Raw genomic sequence first — 24,378 nt, forward strand, 5'->3', positions numbered from 1 at the left:
GCAGTAAGTCTGTACTACTGTTTTGTTAAATGTTTCTTGCCTAAAAATCTTTGATTGTACTTAACACTAACATAATAAAGGGTTATTAACCATTTGAATGACTCTTTAAAATATTTTGATTAACTGAAACTCTTAGATGAAAACTTTAGAAGTCATTAATTCAAATTCTTTATTGTTGAAAATTATTTGCTATCCTTTTATTTTCTCATTGATAACTGCAAATCTTTGAACCATGAGCTTTAAGTGAACATAATGGCTTTTTGGAATATTAGTTTAGCACTTTCAACACCACAATTTTGAACAGTGCTTGCATTCGACATTCACATCACTTGCAATAAGTCATTTTCATTTCAGAAATGAAAATCACTTGTTTTATTTTATACTAATTCTGGCATGGTATCAAAGGGCATTTCAGGACATTTTGAGAAATGTTCCAATCTATAGTTCATTATTATGTTCTTCCACAGTTTTAGAATATGAACATTTACAGCATTTAAGAGGAATGTTAAGAAGCAGCACTTTGTTAACACTCATTCTGGATGTTTTTTTCTCTCTCCAATTTACAACTTTCAATTCAAACACAGTATCTTTATAGAAAAGTGTACATGTTACAAGTGTATTGCTTGATAAACTCACAAACTGAACACATCCATGTGACTGGCACCCAGGTTAAGAAACAGAACATACCAGCATCCCAGAAGCCCCAACCCCCATATCTTTCAGTTATTTGCTTCCCACTCAAGAGTAATCAACATCCTGGTTTTGTGCTTTACATAAATAGAACCATAAAGTATGTGGTTTTTTGTGTCTGGGTTCTTTTGCTCAACATTAAGTTTTTGAGATCATCCGTAACCTTACATGCAGTTATGCATCTTTCAATCTTATTGTATTCTATTGTGTAGCAATACCATAATTTGTCTATTTGGATTATTACCAGGTTTGGATATTATCAGTGGTGTTGCTATAAATACTCAGTGCTCTAACCAATACAGTAGCTACTAGCCACATGTAGGTCTTTAATTTTAAACAAAATTAAACTGAAAAATCGATTCCTTAGCTGCATTAACCACATTTCAAGTGCCCAGTAGCCATGTGGCTAGCAGCTACTTCATGGATAGCACAGAACAGGGTTTCGCATCACTGCAAGCAAGTTCCACTGCACAGTGGTGATTTGTGTGTTGGTGAACATATGGAATTGCTGGGTCATATGGTATGCATTGACAGCAGATAATGTCAAATAATTTTAAGATGTTTGTTATTATTTTGTTACAAATTTTTCTATTTAAAAAAATTAAAACACTGTATTTACTTTTCACCTAAGAATTACAATGCACTAAAATAGTAAAACCAAATAAAAAATTAAACTATACAGAAAGCAGTAGCAACTGTTAAAACATGGAATGATTCATAGATAAGGCATGAGGCAGCTACATTATTTACCATGACACAGGCCAAGAGATGTTCCCAATGTTTCTCAGATGTCATTACCACAGAAGGTCCATTATCAATGGCAGTCACAGATGAAGTAGTGAACTTACACTGGAATTTTAAAATTTTATTAATTTTTGTGCTACTGCAGTTATAGTACTACTACTTACCACTGGTACAGGAGAATTTCAGTACTTTAACTGAGAGAGCAAAGCTGGAGTCTATCAACTAAATATCAAATCTGCTCAAACCCCAACCAATTAACACTGGATATCATCAACCTTTTATCAAGTTCTGACAAACTAACAAGTCAATGTTGCTGTCGTCTAAACTGCATTTAACCATGAATGAATTTGTGTACCTGTACATGTATTTGTTGGTCCTTATCATTTCTCCCCTCTGAAGTTGCTCATTTATATCTCTTGCCCACTTTAAATTGTCGATTTATAAATACTTTTACTATTATATACTATGATTGCCCATGTATATCCTTTACCCATTTCAAATTACTAATTTGTAAATGTTCTTTTTATATTAAGGAAATTAGCCTTTTGTCTACAGAAGTCTTACAAATGTTCCCTCCCCCCCAACTTACAGTTTATCTTTTCCTGTAGAACTGTTTTAAATTATATGTATTCAAGTTCTTTTTTTTTTTTTTTTTTTTTTTCCCACTGTACAGCAAGGGGGTCAAGTTATCCTTACATGTATACATTACAATTACATGTATTCAAGTTCTTAATCTCTTCCATTTTGGCTTTTGTATTTTGTCATGTTTTGAGAGTCTTACCTTTTCAAAGAGTATATGAAAAATTAATTCCTGTTTTTTTTTTTTTCTCCCTTTGTTTTCAAAATATTTGATGTATCTGTAGCTTACTTTGGTTTAAGAAATAAGGTACAGAGCCAGACGTGTATTTTTCTAAGTGGCTAATAATGTTTTTGTCAGACACTACTAGTTACCTACCTGGCATCCATTCCCCTCACTAACAAATTGTGAATTTGTTTAGGGCAGTAATGTGCCCAATTAAAATACTTTCCCAGACTCTCTTGCAGCAAGGGATGGCCAAGTGATTCAGTTCTGTCCTGATATAGGGAAAGTCACTGAATGTGGCTTCCAGACAGATTTTTAAATAAAAGCAATTTTGACTGACATGGTCCATTTGGCCTCTTAACCTTCACCTTTCTTTCTGGAATCTACATGTAATAGCAGGAGGTGGAAGCAGCTATCTTCAGACAAGGATGAAAGCGACCCACCAAAAACAGCAGAATAAAAAGATAAAGGAATTTGAGTCATTAATGACATTAAGCTGCCATATTAACCCTGGATTACATACCCTTGGATTACCTATGTGAGAAAACCTATTTACTGAAGCCATAGATCATCGGGTTGTTTCTTGCAAACAAATACATTCCTATCTGATGCATTATCTCCACTTATTTAATAATTTATCTTTTTATATAAATTTGGCATGCTATGTTTATCACATACTAACTTCCTATATATAAATATTTCTGGAAACCCTCTTGTTTCATTGCTCTAAATGACTTCAGTTTAATAGCTAATATTTACTGATTACTAGGACAATTCTACATGCTTTACATTAAATAACTCTAATCCTCCCAACAGTCTTTTGAACCTTAATTTAACATTGATGTAAAGCACTTGTAAGCCTAAAACTAAGAGTGGATTTTTAAAAGTGGAATAGAAAAGATCAAAAGGAAAGGGAATAAAGATGTTTCAATTATCTGTATGATGGATTAGGATAGAAGACAACTACTACGTTGCTATCTAACTGGCAACACTGCTGTTCCATTTTATAATGGAAAGAGCACCAGATTTAGGGTTTGCAGACCTATAAACTCTTATTACAATTTTGCAGGTCAACAGTGCTATTAGGCCACATCCACAGCATGTGAAAGTTCCTGGGCCAAAGGTCAAACCTGTGCCACAGCAGTGACCTGGACCGCTGTAGTGACAATGCTTGATCCTTAACCCACTGTGCCACAAGGGAATTCCAACTCTGTTATTTCACATTACAGAAAATGTCCTTGGCCCTGTGGAGCTTACACTATAGTGGAGGAATTTTTTTTAAAAAATCTAGACACTTAGAGTACTGCTACAAATGAAATAAGCAATGACATAATACACATAACTGGAGCATGGCTGGATAGTTAAAGGATTCAGGGACAATTCTGCTGAACAAATGGTTATGAAATCTGTATAATACATACAGAAAAGTACATAAAACATACAGCTTAATGAATTTTTAAAAACCACCCACTTGGAGTTCCCGTCGTGGCGCAGTGGTTAACGGATCCGACTAGGAACCATGAGGTTGTGGGTTCCGTCCCTGCCCTTGCTCAGTGGGTTAATGATCTGGCGTTGCTGTGAGCTGTGGTGTAGGTTGCAGACGCGGCTTGGATCCTGCGTTGCTGTGGCTCTGGCGTAAGCCGGTGGCTACAGCTCCAATTCAACCCCTAGCCTGGGAACCTCCATATGCCGCGGGAGCGGCCCAAGAAATAGCAACAACAACAATAACAAAAAGACAAAAAGACAAAAAAAACAAACAAACAAAAAAAACCACCCACTGACTCTTTCCAAATACAACTCTTTTCCCTTCCATTAAAGAGTAAGCATTTGGAGTTTCCACTGTGGCTCAGCAGTAACGAATTCAACTAGCATTCATGAAGATGCAGGTTTAATCCCTGGCCTTGCTCAATGGGTTAAGGATCCAGCGTTGCTGTGAGCTGTGGTGCAGGCCAGCAGCTGCAGCTTTGATCTGACCCCTAGCCTGGGAACTTCCATATGCTGAAGGTGCAGCCCTAAAAACAAAACAAAACAAGCAAAAAAAAAGAAAAAGAAAGAGTAAAAGCATTAACCTGACTTTAATGATGGTCACCTTCCTGCACCATGGCTCTAATCTTTCATGTTCATTGCATAAGATTCCATTGGATAACTGTACCCACTTTATGCTGTTGGGTATGCTATGTCCAATTTTTGGCTATTACAAAACATGTTACTATGTCTCTTGCGGTATGTACATGCATTTCTGTTTGGGGATATATCAAAAGCAGAATTGCAGACCATGGTCTTAGTATTTTTTTGGCAGGAGGGGCCTTTTTAGGGCTGCACCTGCAGCATATGGAGGTTCCCAGGCTAGGGCCAGAGTCAGAGCTACAGCTGCCAGCCTACGCCACAGCCACAGCAAGGCAGGATCCAAGTTGTGTCTGTGACCTACAGCACAGCTCACTGCAACGCCAGATCCCCGACCCACTGACCAAGGCCAGGGATCGAACCCACAACCTCACGGTTCCTAGTCAGATCTGTTTCCACTGTGCCACTACAGGAACTCCCCGTGGTCTTAGTATTAAAAGCATGTTTTAGTTACCGTATTTCTTTTTTTTTTAGAGCCACACAAGCAGCATGTGGAGGTTCCCAGACTAGGGGTCAAATTGGAGCTACAAGATGCCATCTTTCACCAAGGCCACAGCAACGCTAGGTCCAAGCCGCATCTGTGACCTACACCACAGCTCAGAGCAACATCAGGTCCTTAACCCACTGAGCAAGGCCAGGGATCAAACTCGCAACCTCATGGTTCCCAATCAGATGTTTCCGCCGCACCATGACAGGAAAGTTACCATATTTAAAATCAAAAGCTTTGAAAAAGAGAACATGGCTTAGAATGTCAGGTATGGTGTGGTACCATATACCTGTTTGATTACCTAAACTATCAAACTTTAGCCAAATGAGTTTTCGTTTCCTTCTACTCACTTGCTATTCCCTGTCTGTAATAGTCTTCCCTCTCTTCTCTGTCTAGTTAACTTTTGCTTATCCCTAAAAATTCAGCTTAAGCATTATTGCCTCATCTAATTCCCCTGTTATTCACTGTCTTGCCACCACAGACCTCTCCTTCTCCATTTGTTACAAGAGCTTTAAGATTTGTTACAATAACTGTCTCTCAAAAAAATAGTGGCTCATTAGGGTGCACCTGTGGTGTTTGTTGAGTATCATTGTTAACCCTTCACCCAGCATAGTACCTGGCACATAGAACACGATCGATACTTTTTTTTTTTTTTTGTCTTTTGTCTTTTTAAAGCTGCACCTGAGGCATATGGAGGTTCTCAGGCTAGGGATCCAAGCGGAGCTACAGCTGCTGGCCTACACCACAGCCACAGCAACGTGGGACCCGAGCCCCGTCTGCGACCTACACCACTGCTCACGGCAACGCCAGATCCTTAACCCACTGAGTGAGGCCAGGGATTGAACCCGCAACCTCATGGTTACTAGCTGGGTTCGTTAACCACTGAGCCACTACAGGAACTCCCAATAAATACTTGATTAATACCTATTACCTCTTCACATTCAGATTACTCAATTCAAATGCTCTTTTTCTCAATGTTTCATTTTTGGGGCCACCACTAGTACCATCTTTTGAAAATAAATTTGTATTTGGTAAAAGATTTCCTTACGTCCCATTTGGCAAAGAAGACTGAGTATGAGAAACTTAATGCCCAGGCCCATCATCATCAAGAATATTTTCACTGTTTTCTGTGGGGATATTATAATTATCATGAAGAGTAATTTTTTAGCATAAGGATTACAAAACATATGGATTGTTACACCATCAAATGGTGTACACTATTTGATATTTACATAGCAACTGATTAATTCCACATAAGCAGGCTCATTATAAAAATCATGAAAAATCTAGTATTTCAATTAGTTATCTTTTTCAATACACACTTATTCGTGAATAGCGGCAAACCATTTTAGTATTACCTTTTCATCATTGGATGACAAATTTCTCCTATAACCAGTCATTCCGTGTAATTTCATTTGATCCCATGTTAAATACTTCGGTTAAGTTTTCATTGCTTGTTTGATTTTTAATAAAAATTGTTCAGTATCAACTATTACAGAAAAACTATGGTTTCTATTCTTAGTAAATCAAATTTACTTATATTCCAAGTGTTAATTTAACAAAATTATTACAAGTAGGAAAGCTTACTTTCCCCCTAAGTATTAATAACTTTTATATACTCTCATTACAAGTTAAATTTAAAATATTTAAAATTTTTTCTTCATATTAATATCTAACTTAAATCTCAGTGATGGCATTAGTATATCAATGAACTGTTCAGAAGGGACGTTTAAGGAATTTTTTCCAAGCACTTGCAAATTATAAACTAAGTATCTTCAAAGTGAAAACTTGTAAATATCTTGCTGAAACTTAGAAAAGTTGAAACCAGGGTTACTACCAATGCAAAACGTAAAACAGGGAATTATTTTAATTAAAGCCATCTTAATCATCCTGAAATTTTTTCCCCTAAATTAACCTCCAAATTGCAACCTTGGCATATCAAGAAAATTTCAAATGAGAAACCTAACCCTAAGCTTCATGTTTAATAATACATGTCTTGTACAGGGAATATTCTCTTAACCATTTCTCTTCAGACCACTCACTATACCCCATAAGACACAGTAGAGTCTGAAATTGTTATAAAGTGTACAGAAAGAACATTTGTTATAACAAAAATGTACTCACAAGAGGAACTTCTTCAGAAAATATGATTCTACTGCAAAGATATAAGAGTATCAAGTCTTTACCCATGTCAAAAAATCATATTTTGGAATTTTTAAAAAAGTGACAACAGATTTTCAAACACACAAGCTACTGCCAGGAAATTATACAAATAAAGATAGAGCACTTGTAATCCAGTTTCTAAAGGGAAATTAAAATGTAGTACTAGGAGTTCCCGCTGGAGTGCAATGGGCTGGGCAGAGTCTCTGCAGTGTCAGAATGCAAGTTTGACTCCCAATCTGGCACAGTAGCTTAAAAGATCCAGTGTTGCTGCAGTTGCAGCTTAGGTCGCACTGCAGCTTGGATTTGATCCCTGGCCTGAGAACTCCCTATGTTTGGGTGGCCAAAAAAAAAAAAAAAAAAATGTAGTACTAGGTAAGCTATAATACTGGGTTCACTTAAAGAAACCATTTATGGAAGAGGATAATAAAACACTATTATTTTGTTTATGTGACTAAAATAAAATATCAGAGCAGGGAATATCTGAGGGTGATTTTTACTCTATTAAAACTTATTTCAGACTGCCATGAATTGTACTGACACAAGACTAAGTCCTATTAATAGGGGCTTTTAAACACTCTGAGATACTTTAGGGCTCCCCATGATGTGTGCTGGTCTCCTTTGTTTGCAAAGAACTAAACAAGAAATCCAACTTTCAGTTACAAAAAAAAAAAAAACCTGTAAGAAGTAAGTTATTTTAACAAAACTTAACAAACATGTCAATTTCCTAAAGCCTAAAATTAGCTGAAATATGCACTAATAAAAATATAAATGATAAATAATAACCATCTTAAAATATTCAGCTTTGATGAACAGGAAAAATATTCTTTTTTATTAATTTGTAGAAGCATTATTTTATTCAACTTTTTATTTAGTTTTTAAATGAACTAAATTTTAAATGACATTTGAACAAAATGTCTATCTCATTTTAAGTCAATGCAAATTTTCACTAATTTAGAAATATTAATGTATTAATAGGGAATTTTTGGAAATAGACACATTATATTACATACAAAAGTGTTTTACAGACCTTAGAAATTATCAAGTTTAATAATGGTTCATAAAACTTTACAAATCTTCCTAAACTGTGTTTTAATACAATGAAAATTATATATAGAATTTGATTTACAAAATTTCAATCACTTTGTAATCAATTTTTTTTTTTTTTTGGTATCTTTAGGGCCACAACTGCCGCACATGGAAGTTCCCAGGGTAGGGTCTAATCGGAGCTGCAGCTGCCGGCCACAGCCACATCCACTGCAACGCCAGATCTGAGCTGTGTCTGTGACCTATGCTGCAGCTTGTGGCCATGCCTGATCCTTAACCCACAGAGAAAGGCCAGGAATTGAATCCATGTCCTCATGGATATTAGTTGGGTTCGTTATTGCTGAACCACAATGGGAACTCCCTTTTGTAATCAATTTAAAACAGAAGTAAATATGTCTCAATTCTTTTTTTCGAGGATTAATATTCATCAAAATTACTACAACTGTTAACAGTTAAAACATGTACACATCCACACACACAAACTAGAAGAGAAAAATACTAATGAACTAATAATTAAGTCGGAAATCATGATTTAAAATCAACTTGACTTGTAAAATTTTGTTATATATAAACTCAAGAAGAAGACATTATAGTCAGCTTATCATTATTAGCTGTAGTAGTACTGTATCTTGTACACATTTACATATCACGTTTTCAAACTGACAGCCTGTTTCAATTGCTTTGCCCATTAACACATAGAGATATTGGCTGAGCTTGAAACATTATAAAGGCATTTATTTATATACCCTAAACAGGGCAGTTCCCAACATTAAATGTTATTATTTGTAAATACTTTAGAATATACATATCTCATGTTATCTTATTTTTAGGAATAAACATAATTCATATAAGTGAACTTTTCATTCACATCTTAAAGAAATAGCTTAAAAAAAATTTAAACCATCTTTTGATGGAGTTGGTCCTAAAATGCCTTGACTTACTGCTTAGTAAAATTCCACCCCCAGCCTTCTGAGGAAGATTCCAGGGTCAACACTATGAACACCAAATATAATAATCTGCTGTAACAAAGTACTAATCTTAGGAACTCCTTAAATATGACAAATGTTTTCTTTACAGTTGCTGCCTCTGTAGCTATAGATCCTCCCTCATTATTACATATTACTTTAAGTTCTAGAAGTTCTATCCCTTTGCTGCTTTTTTTTTTTCTCCCTTGTTTAGGTGGGGGGAAGAAGGGAAAAGGAAGAGAGATGGGGCTTGATATCTTGCTAATTTGCAGGCTTGCTTCAGGGTTGCTGGATATTTCCTGATGAATAAGGTTGCTAAAGAAATACATACCAAGAGTTATCATATTGAGGATAGCAGTTAACTCTTCTAGCTGAGAGCAGAAATGATAATAATTGTTTAATAGTTATTAGGCATTTTCTATTTTATGGATATAAAATATTTTACCCACTTTACAAACTAATATTAAAAGGTTCATCTAGAGTCTATGAAATTATTTGCCAAAAAATTTCACCACTTAAAATTTAATATTTCCCTTAACAAATATTGTATATGCTTATTAAAGAGTACCTGATACTTGTTAAAATATCAAGTAATAGAGGACAAGGTGTTATAAAACAAAACACACAGCTGGGAAGTGTTTTATTTTTTTCTACTTCATATAACATTGTTTAGGACCACAAGATTTTAAAGGTCTCTTTCCATGAACTTTTATGACTTAGGAATGAATACCACTTAAAAATATTTACTGATGCTATAAATATTACTGTTTTTCTACATTTTGACAATTTTAAGAATGCCATATCATCATGCCTCTTGCTCCTTTGGTCAGAAACATAAAAAGAAACTTAAATTAGATGTTGAGACATTCAAAAGTGGTTTTTAAAAGCATACCCAAACAAATCAAATCTACATCAGCAAGTGTCATAATTAATTTTAGTTGTTATCATTAAGAATTTTTAACAAGGACATTTGAGATTTTAAAAATTATATATAATTTAAAAACAAAGATTAATGGCCAAATTAAAGAAAGTTTAAGCATCAGATTTAAAATATCTTAATTTTTAGGCTATTCAGAAATATATTTTGTGAATAATAAGAACTACTTCATAAATATATATGTATAAATATAAATATATATCTACAGGATCTGCAATGCAGGAGAAAACCCTTTAAAGAAAAAGAAATTGCACTTTTAGATTATCAGAATGTTGTCACATTTACCCTTCGAGTGAAACATAATTATCATTTCAGGTGCTTTTGGCACAAGTTTTTATGTGAATATTGACACAATCTTAAAAACATAATGCTTTCATATTTTATTCACTGGAATATGAAGAATCAAACAGAATTTAGAATTCTGACCAAAAAATATCCAGATAACTGCAACTACTTAATTAAATACAAAAAAATATTGTTTTAAAAAGACCTTAAACTGCCTTTACATCTGGAACATGTAAAATTTTACCAGCAACAGGTTTTCTTCAATTCCCTCAAGCAAGAATCCCAGCCTACACAAAAATGTAACATTGTCTTTTTCCATTCATATATGACTTAGATCACACCCCAGTATATAAGGACAAAAAATAAATGTATAATAAAAAGATTGGATAAATCAGGAGAGGCTTTTTGGTCTTGAATTCTTCACCCACTAACAATGAAGCAGCACTGTAGGCAGCCCAAAACACACCAAACAGCTTTAAAAAAAAAAAAAACGAAAAAGACAAAAGGCAGCATATTAGCAAGTCAATTAACATTTGGGGTATCAAGAGTGAAAACAACATTTATAATATTTTTTAAAAAACAATCCTGACAATCAGTTATGGAAACAGTAAAACTTACTGAGAATATTTAAAATTTATTAACAATATTTATCCTGCTCTGCTCCCTGACTTCTGCAAACCATGTCTTTTGTTATCAAATTTGTCAAATCATAAGAATCACTTCGGGTGCCTATATTAAGAACAGAATCCTGGGATTCATTCTAGTTCTGTTGAATAGGATTCTCTAAGGGAAGAAGGGTCTAATTATCAGTCTTTTTAACAAGTGTCCCTGGTGATTTAAGATAAGGCCACTTTTAGAAAAACTAATAGTGGGATAAACTGCTGAAAGGTATTTTTTTTCTGAAAGAAACTAACTGATCCTTACAAAGAAGAAATTTTTCCTTTTTTGTCTTCTAAGAAGTAAAAGAAAACTAGATTAAGTGAAAATATTACACAATATTAAGTATAAAATCATTTTAGGAAAAACACGACATTTTGGTCGAGTTTTCTGATTAGGCACATACTTAATTTTAAATTTTTTCTACTAGAAATTTATATAACACTTTTATTAATACAGTCACTGAAGACAACTTACAGAATGAAATGAAAGAACTTAAAGGAGTTCCCATTGTGGGACAGCGGAAAAGAATCCAACTAGAATCCATGAGGAAGTGGGTTTGATACCTGGCCTCATTCAGTGGGTTAAGGATCCGGCGTTGCCATGAGCTGTGGTGTAGGTCTCTGACGTGGCTGGGATCCCAAGGTGCTGTTGCTGTAGCTAAGACACAGGCAGCAGCTTTAGCTCAAATTCGACCTCTAGCCTGGGAACTTCCATATGCCTTGAGTGTGGCGCTAAAAGCCATAAAAAAAAAGAAAGAAAGAAGAATTTCAAAGGTAGAAATCAGGGAAATTATGACAGAAATAGACCTGGCAAAGAACAGGGTTTCTCAACATTCTTGGGCTAGATAATTGTTGTAGGAAGTTGCCCTATGCATTGTAGGATATTTAATAGTATCCCTGGCTTCTATTCACTTTATACTAGTATCAACCCACCCCTCGCCATGTGTGACAACCCAAAATGTCTCCAGACATTGCCAAATGTCCTTAGGGGGCAAAATCGTCATCAGTTGAGAATCACTGGTACAAAGGTAAAAAATAAATACTGACAGATTGATTGAAAATTTATTTGAGATGGTCTAATTTTCTACTGTGCTTTTTTTTTTAACTAAAAACAAACAAAAAATTACAAAGTATTTTAGAACTACAAACAAGCATAAGAAAATATATGAAATAAAATTAAAATCAAATTGCATTTTTGTTTTTGCACCTGCAGCACATGGAAGTTCCAGGCTAGGAGTCAAGTCAGAACTACAGCTGCTGGCCTATGCCACAGCCACAGCAACATCAGATCCAAGCCACATCTGTGACCTACAGCACAGCTCACAGCAACGCCGGATCCTTGACCCACTGAGCTAGGCCAGGGATGGAACCCGAAACCTCATGGTTCCTAGATGGATTTGTTTCTGCTGAGCCACGATGGGAACTCCTCAAATTGCATTTTTATGTTATGATAACATTTTTTGTTGTAAATAGATGGTTAAAGATTGGTAAGATTTACAGTTTTAATCTGAAAAAAATTAGTGCTTATATATTAAACTGTATTCTAATGCTAGATTTAAATGATGAGAGTTTTACAAAATTATATACCAACAAGCTTTAGACTAAAACAAGAAACATGTGCAACAGCTCACTACACACAGAAGATTAAGTGATTAGGGAAAAATATTTGATAAAGAAAAATCTAAATTTTAAAAAGAACTTTATCCTAATGACATAAAAAAGACTCTTCCATTTTATAGTAATATATTCACATGTTGTACGAAGAACATTAAGACCAATTTCCAGAAGACTCTATGACTGAAAATAGCCAGAAGACATGGTTTTAACAATTTTGGGAGTAGCCTCAGAAGAATTCAGGCTCTAATCTAAGTAAAACAACCTCAAGCAGGAAGTGATCCTGAATGATTCGGTGAAGTGGTATGTTCACTAAGGCTAGATAATTAAATGCCAGCATGGGGCTAGCTTCTGCACTGTAAGACTTTTAAACTAAGTGCTAATAATGAGAATTTAAAAAACAAAAACAAAACAGGTTTAGAATGTAGAGGAAAGAAAACTCTTGTCCTTGGTCTCAACATGTTCAAACAGTTTAAACATACAAAGGCAGTCTCAAAGTATTCTTTTAATATTTATAATAATAATAGCTACCACTTGAGTGCCTATTCTGCATCAAGCACTGTACCAGGCATTATTTATACTTTAAAGGATTCCTTTTTGTAGAGGAAGGTAAGAAAAGACATCTCCCCAAGGCAGACAGCAAGTAAGTTGTAGAACCAAGATTTGAATTCAGAACAGATTGTTCTAAAATCCAACTCTTCTCAAAACCCAAAACTTATATACTGTCTGTCTGTAGTTACTCAATTCTAAAAGGAATAATATAGGAGCTCCCCTGGTGCTCAGTGGGTTAAGGATCCAATGTTGCCACTGCTGTGGCATGGGTTCAATCACTGGCCCGGGAATTCCCTCATGCTGCAAATGTAGAATCAGTAATAAACTTTAAGTAAAACCAAAGGTCATAAAAATGACTACTCTAGCGTGGAGGCTACATAATGGCAGTTTTGAAAGTGGTGGTCTTAAAAAAGTTCTATTTTCCTAAAGAAAAAAGGTACATTCCCTGTGTAATACAAATACATGTGTTAAAGCAGTCATTTATTTCCTCAAGTTGTTCAAAATTAATAAATGCCAACACAAACTATATCACTACTTATTAATACTTAGTATTATCAGTAAATATTTAAAGTAGGTATATATGTTAATGTAAATTTAACACAGCATAAAGAAGTCTTGATCTCTGCAAAATAGAAAAGCCAATTTATTAGAACTGATAAGGTTCTTACTATTCAAATAGGAGTTAACAATTATTAAATAAATGTCCAGTTGAACTTTAAATAAACATCTCCCATAAAACATAAGTCAGATGAACTCATATTATAAGCACATGGAAGAAAATCTTAACATTAAATTAAAAAATTCTGAATGGAATACCCTGAGGCCTGATTTGCTCTTTGTTCTTTATTCTAGCCTAAATATACATAACTTCTTTCAATTAAAAAGGAAAAATGAAAGAAAGACAACTGGTAAAATCAGTGAGTAAAGTCATTGGTCCAAAATACCACTAACAGTTTGATAAACAGTTGTAGATTACAAGATTCTTAGCCAGAGAACTAGTACAGTCAGTGTTGTTATCTGTGAGTTCTGCATACAAGGATTCAGCCAACTGTGAATCAAAATTACGCAAAAAAAAATTCCAGCAGTTCCCTGGTGGCCTAGCAGTTAAAGATTCAGTGTTGTCACTACTGTGGCTCGTGCTCAATCCCTGGCCCAGGAACTTCTGTGTGCAGCGGACAGGGCAAAGAAAAAAAAAAATCCAAAGTTCCAAAAAACAAAACTTGACTTTGCTGCACTAGAAACTATTTACATAGCATTTACACTGTCTTAGGTATCATAAGTAATCTAGAGATGATTTAGGTTATATGTAAATACTACACTATCTTATATAGGGACTTGAGTGTCTGCAGGGGGTCCTGTGACCAATCCCCCATGGATATAGAGAGACAACGGTATACTTTTGTTACTGGGAAACAGTAAACTATTTTTTATAACACACATTACTTACTTTTATAAGTGTAGACACCAATTCAAATGATCCAACCACCAAAAGTATAGGGGCTATTACAATTAGAGGAAGTAATGAATATCCTATAACACCAAGGACTTGACCATATGCAACCTGTGAATTTTCAAAAATTTAAGTAAATATCATAGAAATCAAGATATTTATTTTAATCACCATAAACATCATATATACTTTGTTGAACTTACATAAAAATAAGAATCAAGAAAATCATAAAGGTATCATACCTATTACATTTCAAGTTATCATACAGTTTCTTATGTTCCCACTCTCAACAACCCACCAGGATTTCAATTATCATCAATTTTGATGATACTAAAATCTACATTTCCTGCCCTCCTCTTTCTTTTGAGCTTATATATCCAATTGCCCTCACTATATTCCTTGGTCACTACTTCCTTTGTTGTAAGAGGATTATTTAAAAGGACCACAACTACCTTATTCAGATGAAAAATTCAAGATCTAGAGAAGCTAGATGTGACAAATGTAGAAGGGAAGGGAGAGCAGGCAAGAGAGACTGAAAAGAAAAATATTTTTTAGTGGCTACTATGTGCCAAGTTCCGTTACAGCGCTTCACATACTGTGAAGATCAAATGCAGTAACAACCCTATGAAGTATTACTGTCCCCACTATGAAGAAACTGATTTTTAGAGAGACAAAGTGCCTTGTTCAGGACAGGAAAGCTACTTGGCGAGAGTTCAAACTAAGATCTACGTCTTTTAACTTCTAATATCAACAGTCCTAAATTACCAATAAAACATTTAGTGATAATTGTTTTCATGTAAAAATTATATAAGGAGTTTCTACTGTGTCTCAGTGGGCCAAGAATCTGACTGCAGTGGCCTGGATCACTATAGAGGAGAAGGTTTGATCCCTGGCCTGGAGCAGTGGATTAAAGGATCTGGCATTGCCACAGCTGCAGCATAGGTCACAGCTACAGCTTGGACACACACCCTGGACCAGTAACCTCCATATGCCACAGGTATGACCATAAAAATAAAGATTAAAAAAATTACATACAAATTTTGTCTATAAGAAATAATATATGAATAAATGTAATTTTTAAGTCTGTTAGAATCATTTTAAATTTCCTTGAGCAGAGTGAAAACATTACATAGATAAATGTTACTCTAAATTTATTCAAGAATTTTAAGTTAAGATGATGGATTGAGCACATATATCTAATACCATCTCCTCCCGAAACTCCACTAAAAGGAAAAGGGGGAAAAAATTCCTTTTTTATAAGAGGCACAAACAGGAGATTAGAAGATGAGAGAACAGAAACTTAATTTCAGAAGCTGGAAAGCAGAACAAGATTAAGTAACAGACCTGGAGACCTCTCCACCAAGTATGAGAAAAGGGCTCCAAAGTTCTGCATTTAGGAGTTCCTGCTGTGGCTCAGTGGGTTAAGAACCCAACTAGCATCCATGAGGAAGCAGGTTCAATCCCTGGCCTTAATCAGTGGGTTATGGATCTGGCGTTGCCACAAGCTGCAGCACAAATCGAGATGCAGCTTGATCCCGTGTTGCTGTGGCGTAGGCTGGCAGCTGCAACTCTGATTCGACCCCGAACTTCCATATGCCACAGGTGCAGCCCTAAAAAAGAGGGAGAAAAAAAAAAAAAAAGTTCTGCATTTAGCATTTGATGTTCATAGAGTCAGCCAGATATGAGTCAGCACCCACATCATAACTGCCTGGTATCCCTTGTTCTTTACTCTCACCACAGAGTGTTGAAATCCAGAGTGCTGGAATTCCTAGGTTTATGGTAATTCATAAAGTCAAATTTAATGGAGCAATGGTTCTCAAGGTGTGGCCCATAGACCGCAAGGGTCCCAGAGACTTTTCTGAAAGACTGGATGGAATGTTAAAGCTATTTTTATAATAGTAATAAAACATTATTTGCCTTTTTAATTGGGTTGATATTGGTACTAGTAGAACAAAAGCTTCAGCATGACTCAAACATGAACTATACTAGTAGTGACTGTGTTCTTTACTAACACACACTCATAGAAGAAAAAAAAAAAGCCAGTTTCGCTTAATGTCCTTAATGAAGCAATTAAAATGATTAATTTTATTAAACCTCAACCTTTGAGTGTACATCTTTTTAATACTCCATGCAACAAAATGTGAAGTGCACAGAAAGCCTCTCTGCTCTATTCTGATTCAGTGGTTATCCCAAGGAAGAATACTTATATAACTGTTTGAGTGAATAGTTAAATTAGATGTTTTTTCCATGGAACACTATTTTTACTTGAAAGAAGAGCTGAAAAACAAGCTATGGTTATTCAGTGTTAGGTACTGGCAGGCAACATGAATGAAGATGAACAAAATGAGCCTACTGCTTCAAAGAAAATGATTGACAATATTTCTTACGAATTATAAAATTCTACCTTTCAAGGAGAAGTTGAAGTCTGGAAAACTTGTTTCCAACACTGTAAACTTCACAGTTTTCCAATACAGATTTTTCTGATGAGATTGGTAGTAATATTAACGAATGTGATTTTCTGATATTATAATAAATATTTGGAAAATCTGCAAAACTCAGTGAACTAATGTTTTCTAAATGATCAGCATGGGTGAAAGATCCATCCAAAGTGAATTTTAATGAAACAGAGTATGAAAAGTTCATTGATGTGGTTTGAGAATCCTTATGGAAACAACTTTAAGAAACTATTACTTGTTGAGTGTTGGTATAGCATCAGAATAGAATATCCACAATTATCTAAAAAAGTATACTAAAATAATACTCTTTCTTTTCAAATTCTTTGTGTGAGGTCTTATTTTTTTACATATACTTTAACCAAAACAACGTATCATAACAACTGAATGCAAAAAGCAGGTATTAGAATCCAGTTTCTACTAAGCCAGACATTAAAACCACTTGCAAAGGAGTTCCATTGTGGCTCAGCAGAAATGAATCTGACTAATATCCATGAGGACGCAGGTTCGATTCCTGGCCTTCCTTGTTCAGTGGGTTAAGGATCTGGGATTTCCATGAGCTGTGGTGTAGGTTGCAGATGTGGCTTGGATCTGGTATTGCTGTGGCTCTGGTGTAGAGAGCAGCTACAGCTCTGATTCAATCCCTAGCCTGGGAACCTCCATATGCCGTGGGTGCAGCGCTAAAAAAAAAAAAAAAAAAACCTACTTGCAAAAATGTAAATCAATGTCTTTTCTCACTTTGTTTTGAAAAATAGTTTTCCTTAAAACATATCTGGTTTTAGTTTTAAATAAATACATACTAAAATTTTTCATTTTAACTTCTAACGTGGTAGACAGCTTTTTCCTTTTTTTCTTTTCTTTTTTTTGCTTTTTAGGGCCACACCTGAGGCATATGGAAGTTCCCAAACTAGGGGTTGAATCAGAACTGAAGCTGCTGGCCTACACCACAATCAAAGCAACACTAGATCCAAGCCGAGTCTGCGGCCTACACTGCAGCTCACAGCAACACCAGATCCTTAACCCACTCAGCAAGGCCAGGGATCAAACCCATGTCCTCATGGATACTTGTCGGGTTCATTACCACTGAGCCACAACGTGAACTCCCTAACACGGTAAATAGTGATAAATACAACCCACTTAAAGAAATCTCTTTAGAGACCTGACGTTAAGAAGTCTGAGAACTGTTACAACAGAGAATAAACTGTAGGCTTCCCTAAAAAGCTGTAAATTATTTATGAAACAATTTTTCTTTCCTCTTTATTTCTCATAACATTTTTGAATATGAATACTAATATGCCTATCATCTTATTTTTTTTATTTTTTATTTTGTCTATCATCTTAAAAAGAAGTAGTGTAACAAGAGTAATTCTAGAAGTTCCCATTGTGGCTCAGCAGTAATGAATCTGACTAGCATCCACAGGTTCAATCCTTGGCTTTGCTCAGTGGGTTAAGGATCTGGCATTGCTGTGAGCTGCAGTGTAGGTCACAGACGTGGCTCAGATGTGGCATTGCTGTGGCTGTTGTGCAGCCTGTCAGCTACAGCTTCTGTTCGACCCCTAGCCTGGGAACTTCCATATGTCATGGGTGTGGCCCTAAAAAGACAAAAAAAAAAATTTGCAATTCTGGGACAAGAAAAGATGATGATGAATATAGCTACTGATAGTATCTACAGTATCAAAAATAAAGCTTACCATAAAAAAATAAAGGCTATTTTCAAAATTAACCACTTACTTCTCCACCAAGAACTCTGGCCAGTAAGAAAATTGTTAACGAACCAAATATCCAAATGGTTATAATCCATGAGACCACCTTAAGAGAAAAAGAAATTTAAGCAGTTAGTATCTGTATAGCAAATAAGCTGATAATTTCCCATAAATGCAATTCTCTGCCATATAAGATATTTTAGTATGACCAATTTCAGGTCATAGAGAGTTTGGACTCCCAAGTAGCTTTCCAAAACTTAATAAGAATATAATATATAATATTTTACATCCAAATTGAAATTTTAGCAATGTTCAATTACGTAAGAAAATGTCAGTATTTCAAGATCTATGATAAAAGATTACTGCAAAAAGAGATCAAACTGTTGACTTCCAACCCCTGGTTTATAGCTCTCTGCAAGGAAAAGTCATCCCTGAAACAAGTTACCAGTCTTCTCAGGAGGTCTCTAAAATTTACATTAACTACACATTCATCCAAGTAATAGAACGTGGAAGACATTTCAGATAATTTTAACTCCTGAGACTTGGCATAATAATGATACATGCATATATTTCCAAGTTCTGTCTGCCTGGGGTGGGGGGGGGAAATCTAGAAATAATGACAACCAGTAGCAAAATAAGCACACTTATTGCTCAGATCCTGGTTTCTAAATATTCTCCAATAAAAGGAATTAGGACACTTTAGACAAATGATTGATTCAGGCCTGGGAAAAGGAAAATTTAAAAGGTGAGCCCAGGAGCTCCCACTGTGGCACAGAGGGATCAGCAGCGTCTTGGGAGCAATAGGACACCATGTCAATCCCTGGCCCAGAGCAGTGGGTTAAGGATCCAGCGATGCCACAGCCTGGGTTGCCACTGTGGCTTGGATCTGATCCCTGGCCTGGGAGCTCCATATGCCACAGTTGGCCAAAAGAGGAAAAAAAAAAAAGGGGGGGGGGGTGAGCCCAGAACACTCTGTGGAGTCAGAAAGAAAGGAAGGGCTCAAAAAAGGATGGGGATATGTTAAAAAGACACAGAAGCTAACCTAAAGGAACTCCCAATGGCTAAAAGTAAAAACATCTGAGCAATAAAATAAATGATAGTATTGGATTATAGTCCAGAAAATTTAAAAAAAATCCATTGAGTCGGTACTGACAAAAATAAATCAATGATTAAGTAATGGCAAAGAAGGAATAGCTATTCCAAAGAGAATACCAATCAATACATGCGGAAGGAATGAGGAAAATCACCACTCCATAACTGTTGCATCAAAGATCCATTAATAGATGCTAAAATTAGTGACTAAAGTTTGATAAGAAATGAGATGTTTGCATAGTCACAAAGTATCTCCATAAGGTACTTATTATATTATAAAGGAAGAAATAACAATTTTAAGTGGAGGAATTGGGCAGGCAGATACTACCCCAACACCTAACCAAGTGATATGTTACTAGCACCAATAATAAGACATATCGATATCATGGAATCCCTGATAGTATGTAAAGAAGAATACAATGTCACTTCTGTGGTATTCTTGCCAAAAATGTATGACCCCAATCCAGTCATAGGAAAATATCAAGCAAAGCCAAATCATGAGTTCCTGTCATGGCTCAGTGGCTAACAAATCCAACTAAGAACCATGAGGTTGCTGGTTCGATCCCTGGCCTTGCTCAGTGGATTAACCAGCGTTGTCGTGAGCTGTGGTGTAGGTCGCAGACATAGCCTGGATCTCCTGTTGCTGTGGCTTTGGAGTAGGCCAGTGGCTACAGCTCTGATTAGACCCCTAGCCTGGGAATCACCATATGCCGTAGGAAAAGCCCTAGAAAAGGCAAAAGGACAAAAAAAAAAAAGTCAAATTAGGAGTTCCCATCATGGCTCAGCAGTAACAAACCCTACTAGTATCCATGAGGATGTGGGTTCGATCCCTGGCCTTGCTCAGTGGGTTAAGGATCTGGCACTTGTTGTGGTGTAGGCCAGCAGATCCAGCTCCGATTTGACCTCTAGCCTGGGAACTTCCATATGCCGCAGGTGTGGGCCTAAAAAGACACACATACAAAAAAAGGCCAAATTAAGAAATATTCTATGGAGGGAAGAATCTCCTGTTTTTAACCTTAGAACCCTCTGTTCAAATGAAAGATTATATGAAATAGATAAAACTCATGTTGAGATACTAATACTTGATATCAACTACTGAACATAAGGCAAATATTAATAGGACTAGTGTTATATAATATTAAGATGCCTTACTATGGAAAGAATACTCTGGCTTATGTGGTAGGCAGTAAATGTAATCACAACTGTCCTCTAAAAAAGGAGGCAGAGGGAAATAGTAGAGAAGAAGGCAATGAGAAAATGGAACCAGAGATTGCAGTGATGTGGCCAGAAGCCAAGGAATGTTTGTAGCTTTTAGCCATAGGAAGAGGCAAGCAACAGACGCTATCCTGGAAGCTCCAGAGGAACCAGCCCTGATGACATTTTGATTTTAGCCCTTTAACGCTAAATGTGGATTTCTGACTTATACAACTGCCAAAGAATAAATCTGCATTGTTTTAAGCCACTAAACTTGTGGAAATCTGTTACAGCAACAAGAGAAAACCAATTCGCTTCCCAATCAGTCTGTGGTAAAGAGTTATTTTTTATTTCCTTAAAGCCTTAAATGGGGATGAAGGAGTGATAGGTATATGATGTTTTAATGATTAAAAAAAAGCCTTTATGGATTTCCCGTCATGATAAAGCAGAAACGAATCCAACAAGGGGACCATGAGGTTGCAGGTTCGATCCCTGGCTGGCCTCACTCAATGGGTTACGGATCACAGTGGCATTGCTGTGAGCCGTGGTGTAGGCTGCAGAAGTGGCTCAGATCCTGTGTTTCTGTGGCTGTGGTGTAGGCCAGCAGCTATAGCTCGAATTCAAACCCCCAGTCTGGGAACCTTCATGTGCTGAGGGTGTGGCCCCAAAAACGAAAGAAAAAAAGAAGCCTTTGAGAATAGGACAAATAATTATAGAGAAACAAATAATGATGGAATCTTTGTCATCGTTTATTAAAAAGTTGATTTTTCCCAAAGCAATAGAAATAAGAGCAAAAATAAACCAATGGGACCTAATCAAACTGAAAAGCTTTTGCACAGCAAAGGAAACCAAAAAGAAACAAAAAGACAACTTACAGAATGGGAGAAAATAGTTTCAAATGATGCAACAGACAAGGGCTTCATCTCTAGAATATATAAGCAACTTACACAACTCAACAGCAAAAAAGCCAATCAATCAATGGAAAAATGGGCAAAAGACCTGAATAGACTGTTCTCCAAGGAAGACATACAGACGGCCAGCAAACACATGAAAAAATGCTCAACATCACTGATTATAAGAGAAATGCAAATCAAAACTACCATGAGATACCACCTCACACCAGTCAGAATGGCCATCATTAATAAGTTCACATATAACAAGTACTGGAGGGGGTGTGGAGAAAAGGGAACCCTCCTGCACTGCTGGTGGGAATGTAAAACTGGTACAGCCACTATGGAGAACAGTTTGGAGATACCTTAGAAATCTACACATAGAACTTCCATATGACCCCGCAATCCCACTCTTGGGCATCTATCCGGACAAAACTCTACTTAAAAGAGACACATGCACCTGCATGTTCATTGCAGCACTATTCACAATAGCCAAGACATGGAAACAACCCAAATGTCCATCGACAGATGATTGCACTCAGAAGATGTGGTATATATACACAATGGAATACTACTCAGCCATAAAAAAGAATGACATAATGCCATTTGCAGCAACATGGATGGAACTAGAGACTCTCATACTGAGTGAAATGAGTCAGAAAGACAAAGACAAATACCATATGATACCACTTATAACTGGAATCTAATATACAGCACAAATGAACCTTTCCACAGAAAAGAAAATCATGAACTTGGAGAATAGACTTGTGGCTGCCTGATGGGAGGGGGAGGGAGTGGGAGGAATCGGGAGCTTGGAGCTATCAGATACAACTTAGAATAGATTTACAAGGAGGTCCTGCTGAGTAGCATTGAGAACTATGTCTAGATACTCATATTGCAACAGAACAAAGGGTGGGGTAAAAATGTATACATGTAAGAATAACTAGATCCCCATGCTGTACAGCGGGAAAAAATAAAATTAAAAAAAAAAGTTGATTTTTAAGTAACAGAACTAGGAGTTCCCACTGTGGTACACCAGGATCAGTCACGTCTCTGGATTACTAGGACACAAATTCAATCCCCGGCCTAGCACAGGAACTCCATATGCCATGGGGCAGCCAAAATAAATAAATAAATAAATAAATAAATAAAAATAAATAAAGATAAAAAACAGAACTAAAGATGAATAAAAGGTAAGAATATGATTATGAATATTGTGTTTCAAACTCTTTATCCTTTGGGGAAATCAGAAAGGGTATGGACAGCTGGGAGCAGTTCCAACCAGTTAGCCTCTTGACATACAAATATTAATACTATTCATGTGGATGATGATGTAAAAGAATTTGGAAATCATTAATCCAAGGCATTCCTTACTTGTTTAATTAAGAATGGTTCTAGTAATAAACAAGTGGGAAATAATGGGTAAAGCTAAAGTGTTTCTCAAACATAAGTACTGCAGTTAAATTTGGGTATTTTAAAATTTAAAACTCTTAAAATATTTAGGAATATGTATAAATTAAGACATACTTACCCTAAACTGTCCATATAAAGATATCATGGAAAAGAAAAGAACAACAGCCAGGGGACCCCAAAAGTCAGGATTGTCTCTCACCACTTGTCTATTAAAACCAAGTGATGGCATTGGCATCAAAACACATCGGATTTTGTAGTAAATATCCTTTAGATCGATATCCAATTCTTCCCTATAATTTTAAAATAAAAATTCTTAAAAAGGCACACACTTATGAATATTGAGACAGTTGCAACAGAATTTAAGTTTAAATATAACTGTGTATCATGATAGGTCAACAAAATATTTGCATGTGAAGTACCACATTTTACTGGTTCCAGGGTGTACATTTTCAACACTTCGACATCTCTAAATTTGGGATGCACTACACAGTTGCTGGCATCTTATAATCGTTGTCAACTGGAGTGAAGTCAAGTGCTCCCAACATCTGCCTTTCCTTCTGCCAGTCTCCTGGAAGCACTACCAATTTAGGATTTTCAGTAAAAGTCTCTGCTTGTGACTTTTTGTGACCATACTAATAATTCAGATTGCAATCCTACGTGAGAACTGCTGTGAGGTTTACATGCTCATGGGAACTTTTTTTTCTCCACACCCTACCCAGTGCCAAACTGAGACAAGCAAACTTACTTGCTGTCTCTTTTTGTATGGTAAGTTCTCATTTATCCTTATAAGGAGATAAGTTAGCCCTTTGATGTTCTAGCTTTATGCTGTATTAGGTACTTCTTCTTCCTCATCAATAAATGTAAAGTAACTGCATCTCATAATCCATACCATCTTAGATTTTATGAAATATGGTGTATAAACATTAAGAAACAGAATGTTCTGGGAGTTCCCGTTGTGGCTCAGTGGAAATGAACCTGACTAGGATCTATGAGGATGCAGGTTCAATCCCTGGCCTCACTCAGTGGGTTAAGGATCTGGCGTTGCCATAAGCTGCAGTAGGGGTCCGCAGATGTGGCTCAGATCCGGTGTTGCTGTGGCTGTGGCATAGGCCTGCAG

General features: G+C 36.0%; 1 protein-coding gene across 1 annotated transcript in view; it reads right to left on the reverse strand.

The window, feature by feature from the left end:
- Positions 1 to 8,641: 8,641 nt before the first annotated feature.
- The window catches only part of YIPF4 (Yip1 domain family member 4), a 34,859-nt gene continuing 19,122 nt past the window's right edge, over positions 8,642 to 24,378 (reverse strand). Inside the window, exons 3-6 of the mRNA XM_047782328.1 lie at positions 23,380 to 23,551; positions 18,701 to 18,778; positions 14,514 to 14,627; positions 8,642 to 10,714 (exon numbers count right to left, since the gene is read on the reverse strand). Of these exons, the coding sequence (XP_047638284.1) occupies positions 10,577 to 10,714; positions 14,514 to 14,627; positions 18,701 to 18,778; positions 23,380 to 23,551 (502 nt within the window). The 3' untranslated portion in view covers positions 8,642 to 10,576. The remainder of the gene's footprint in view (positions 10,715 to 14,513; positions 14,628 to 18,700; positions 18,779 to 23,379; positions 23,552 to 24,378) is intronic.

The sequence above is a fragment of the Phacochoerus africanus genome, chromosome 5 (assembly GCF_016906955.1).
Source record: "Phacochoerus africanus isolate WHEZ1 chromosome 5, ROS_Pafr_v1, whole genome shotgun sequence".
In the NCBI taxonomy this organism is placed as follows: domain Eukaryota; kingdom Metazoa; phylum Chordata; class Mammalia; order Artiodactyla; family Suidae; genus Phacochoerus; species Phacochoerus africanus.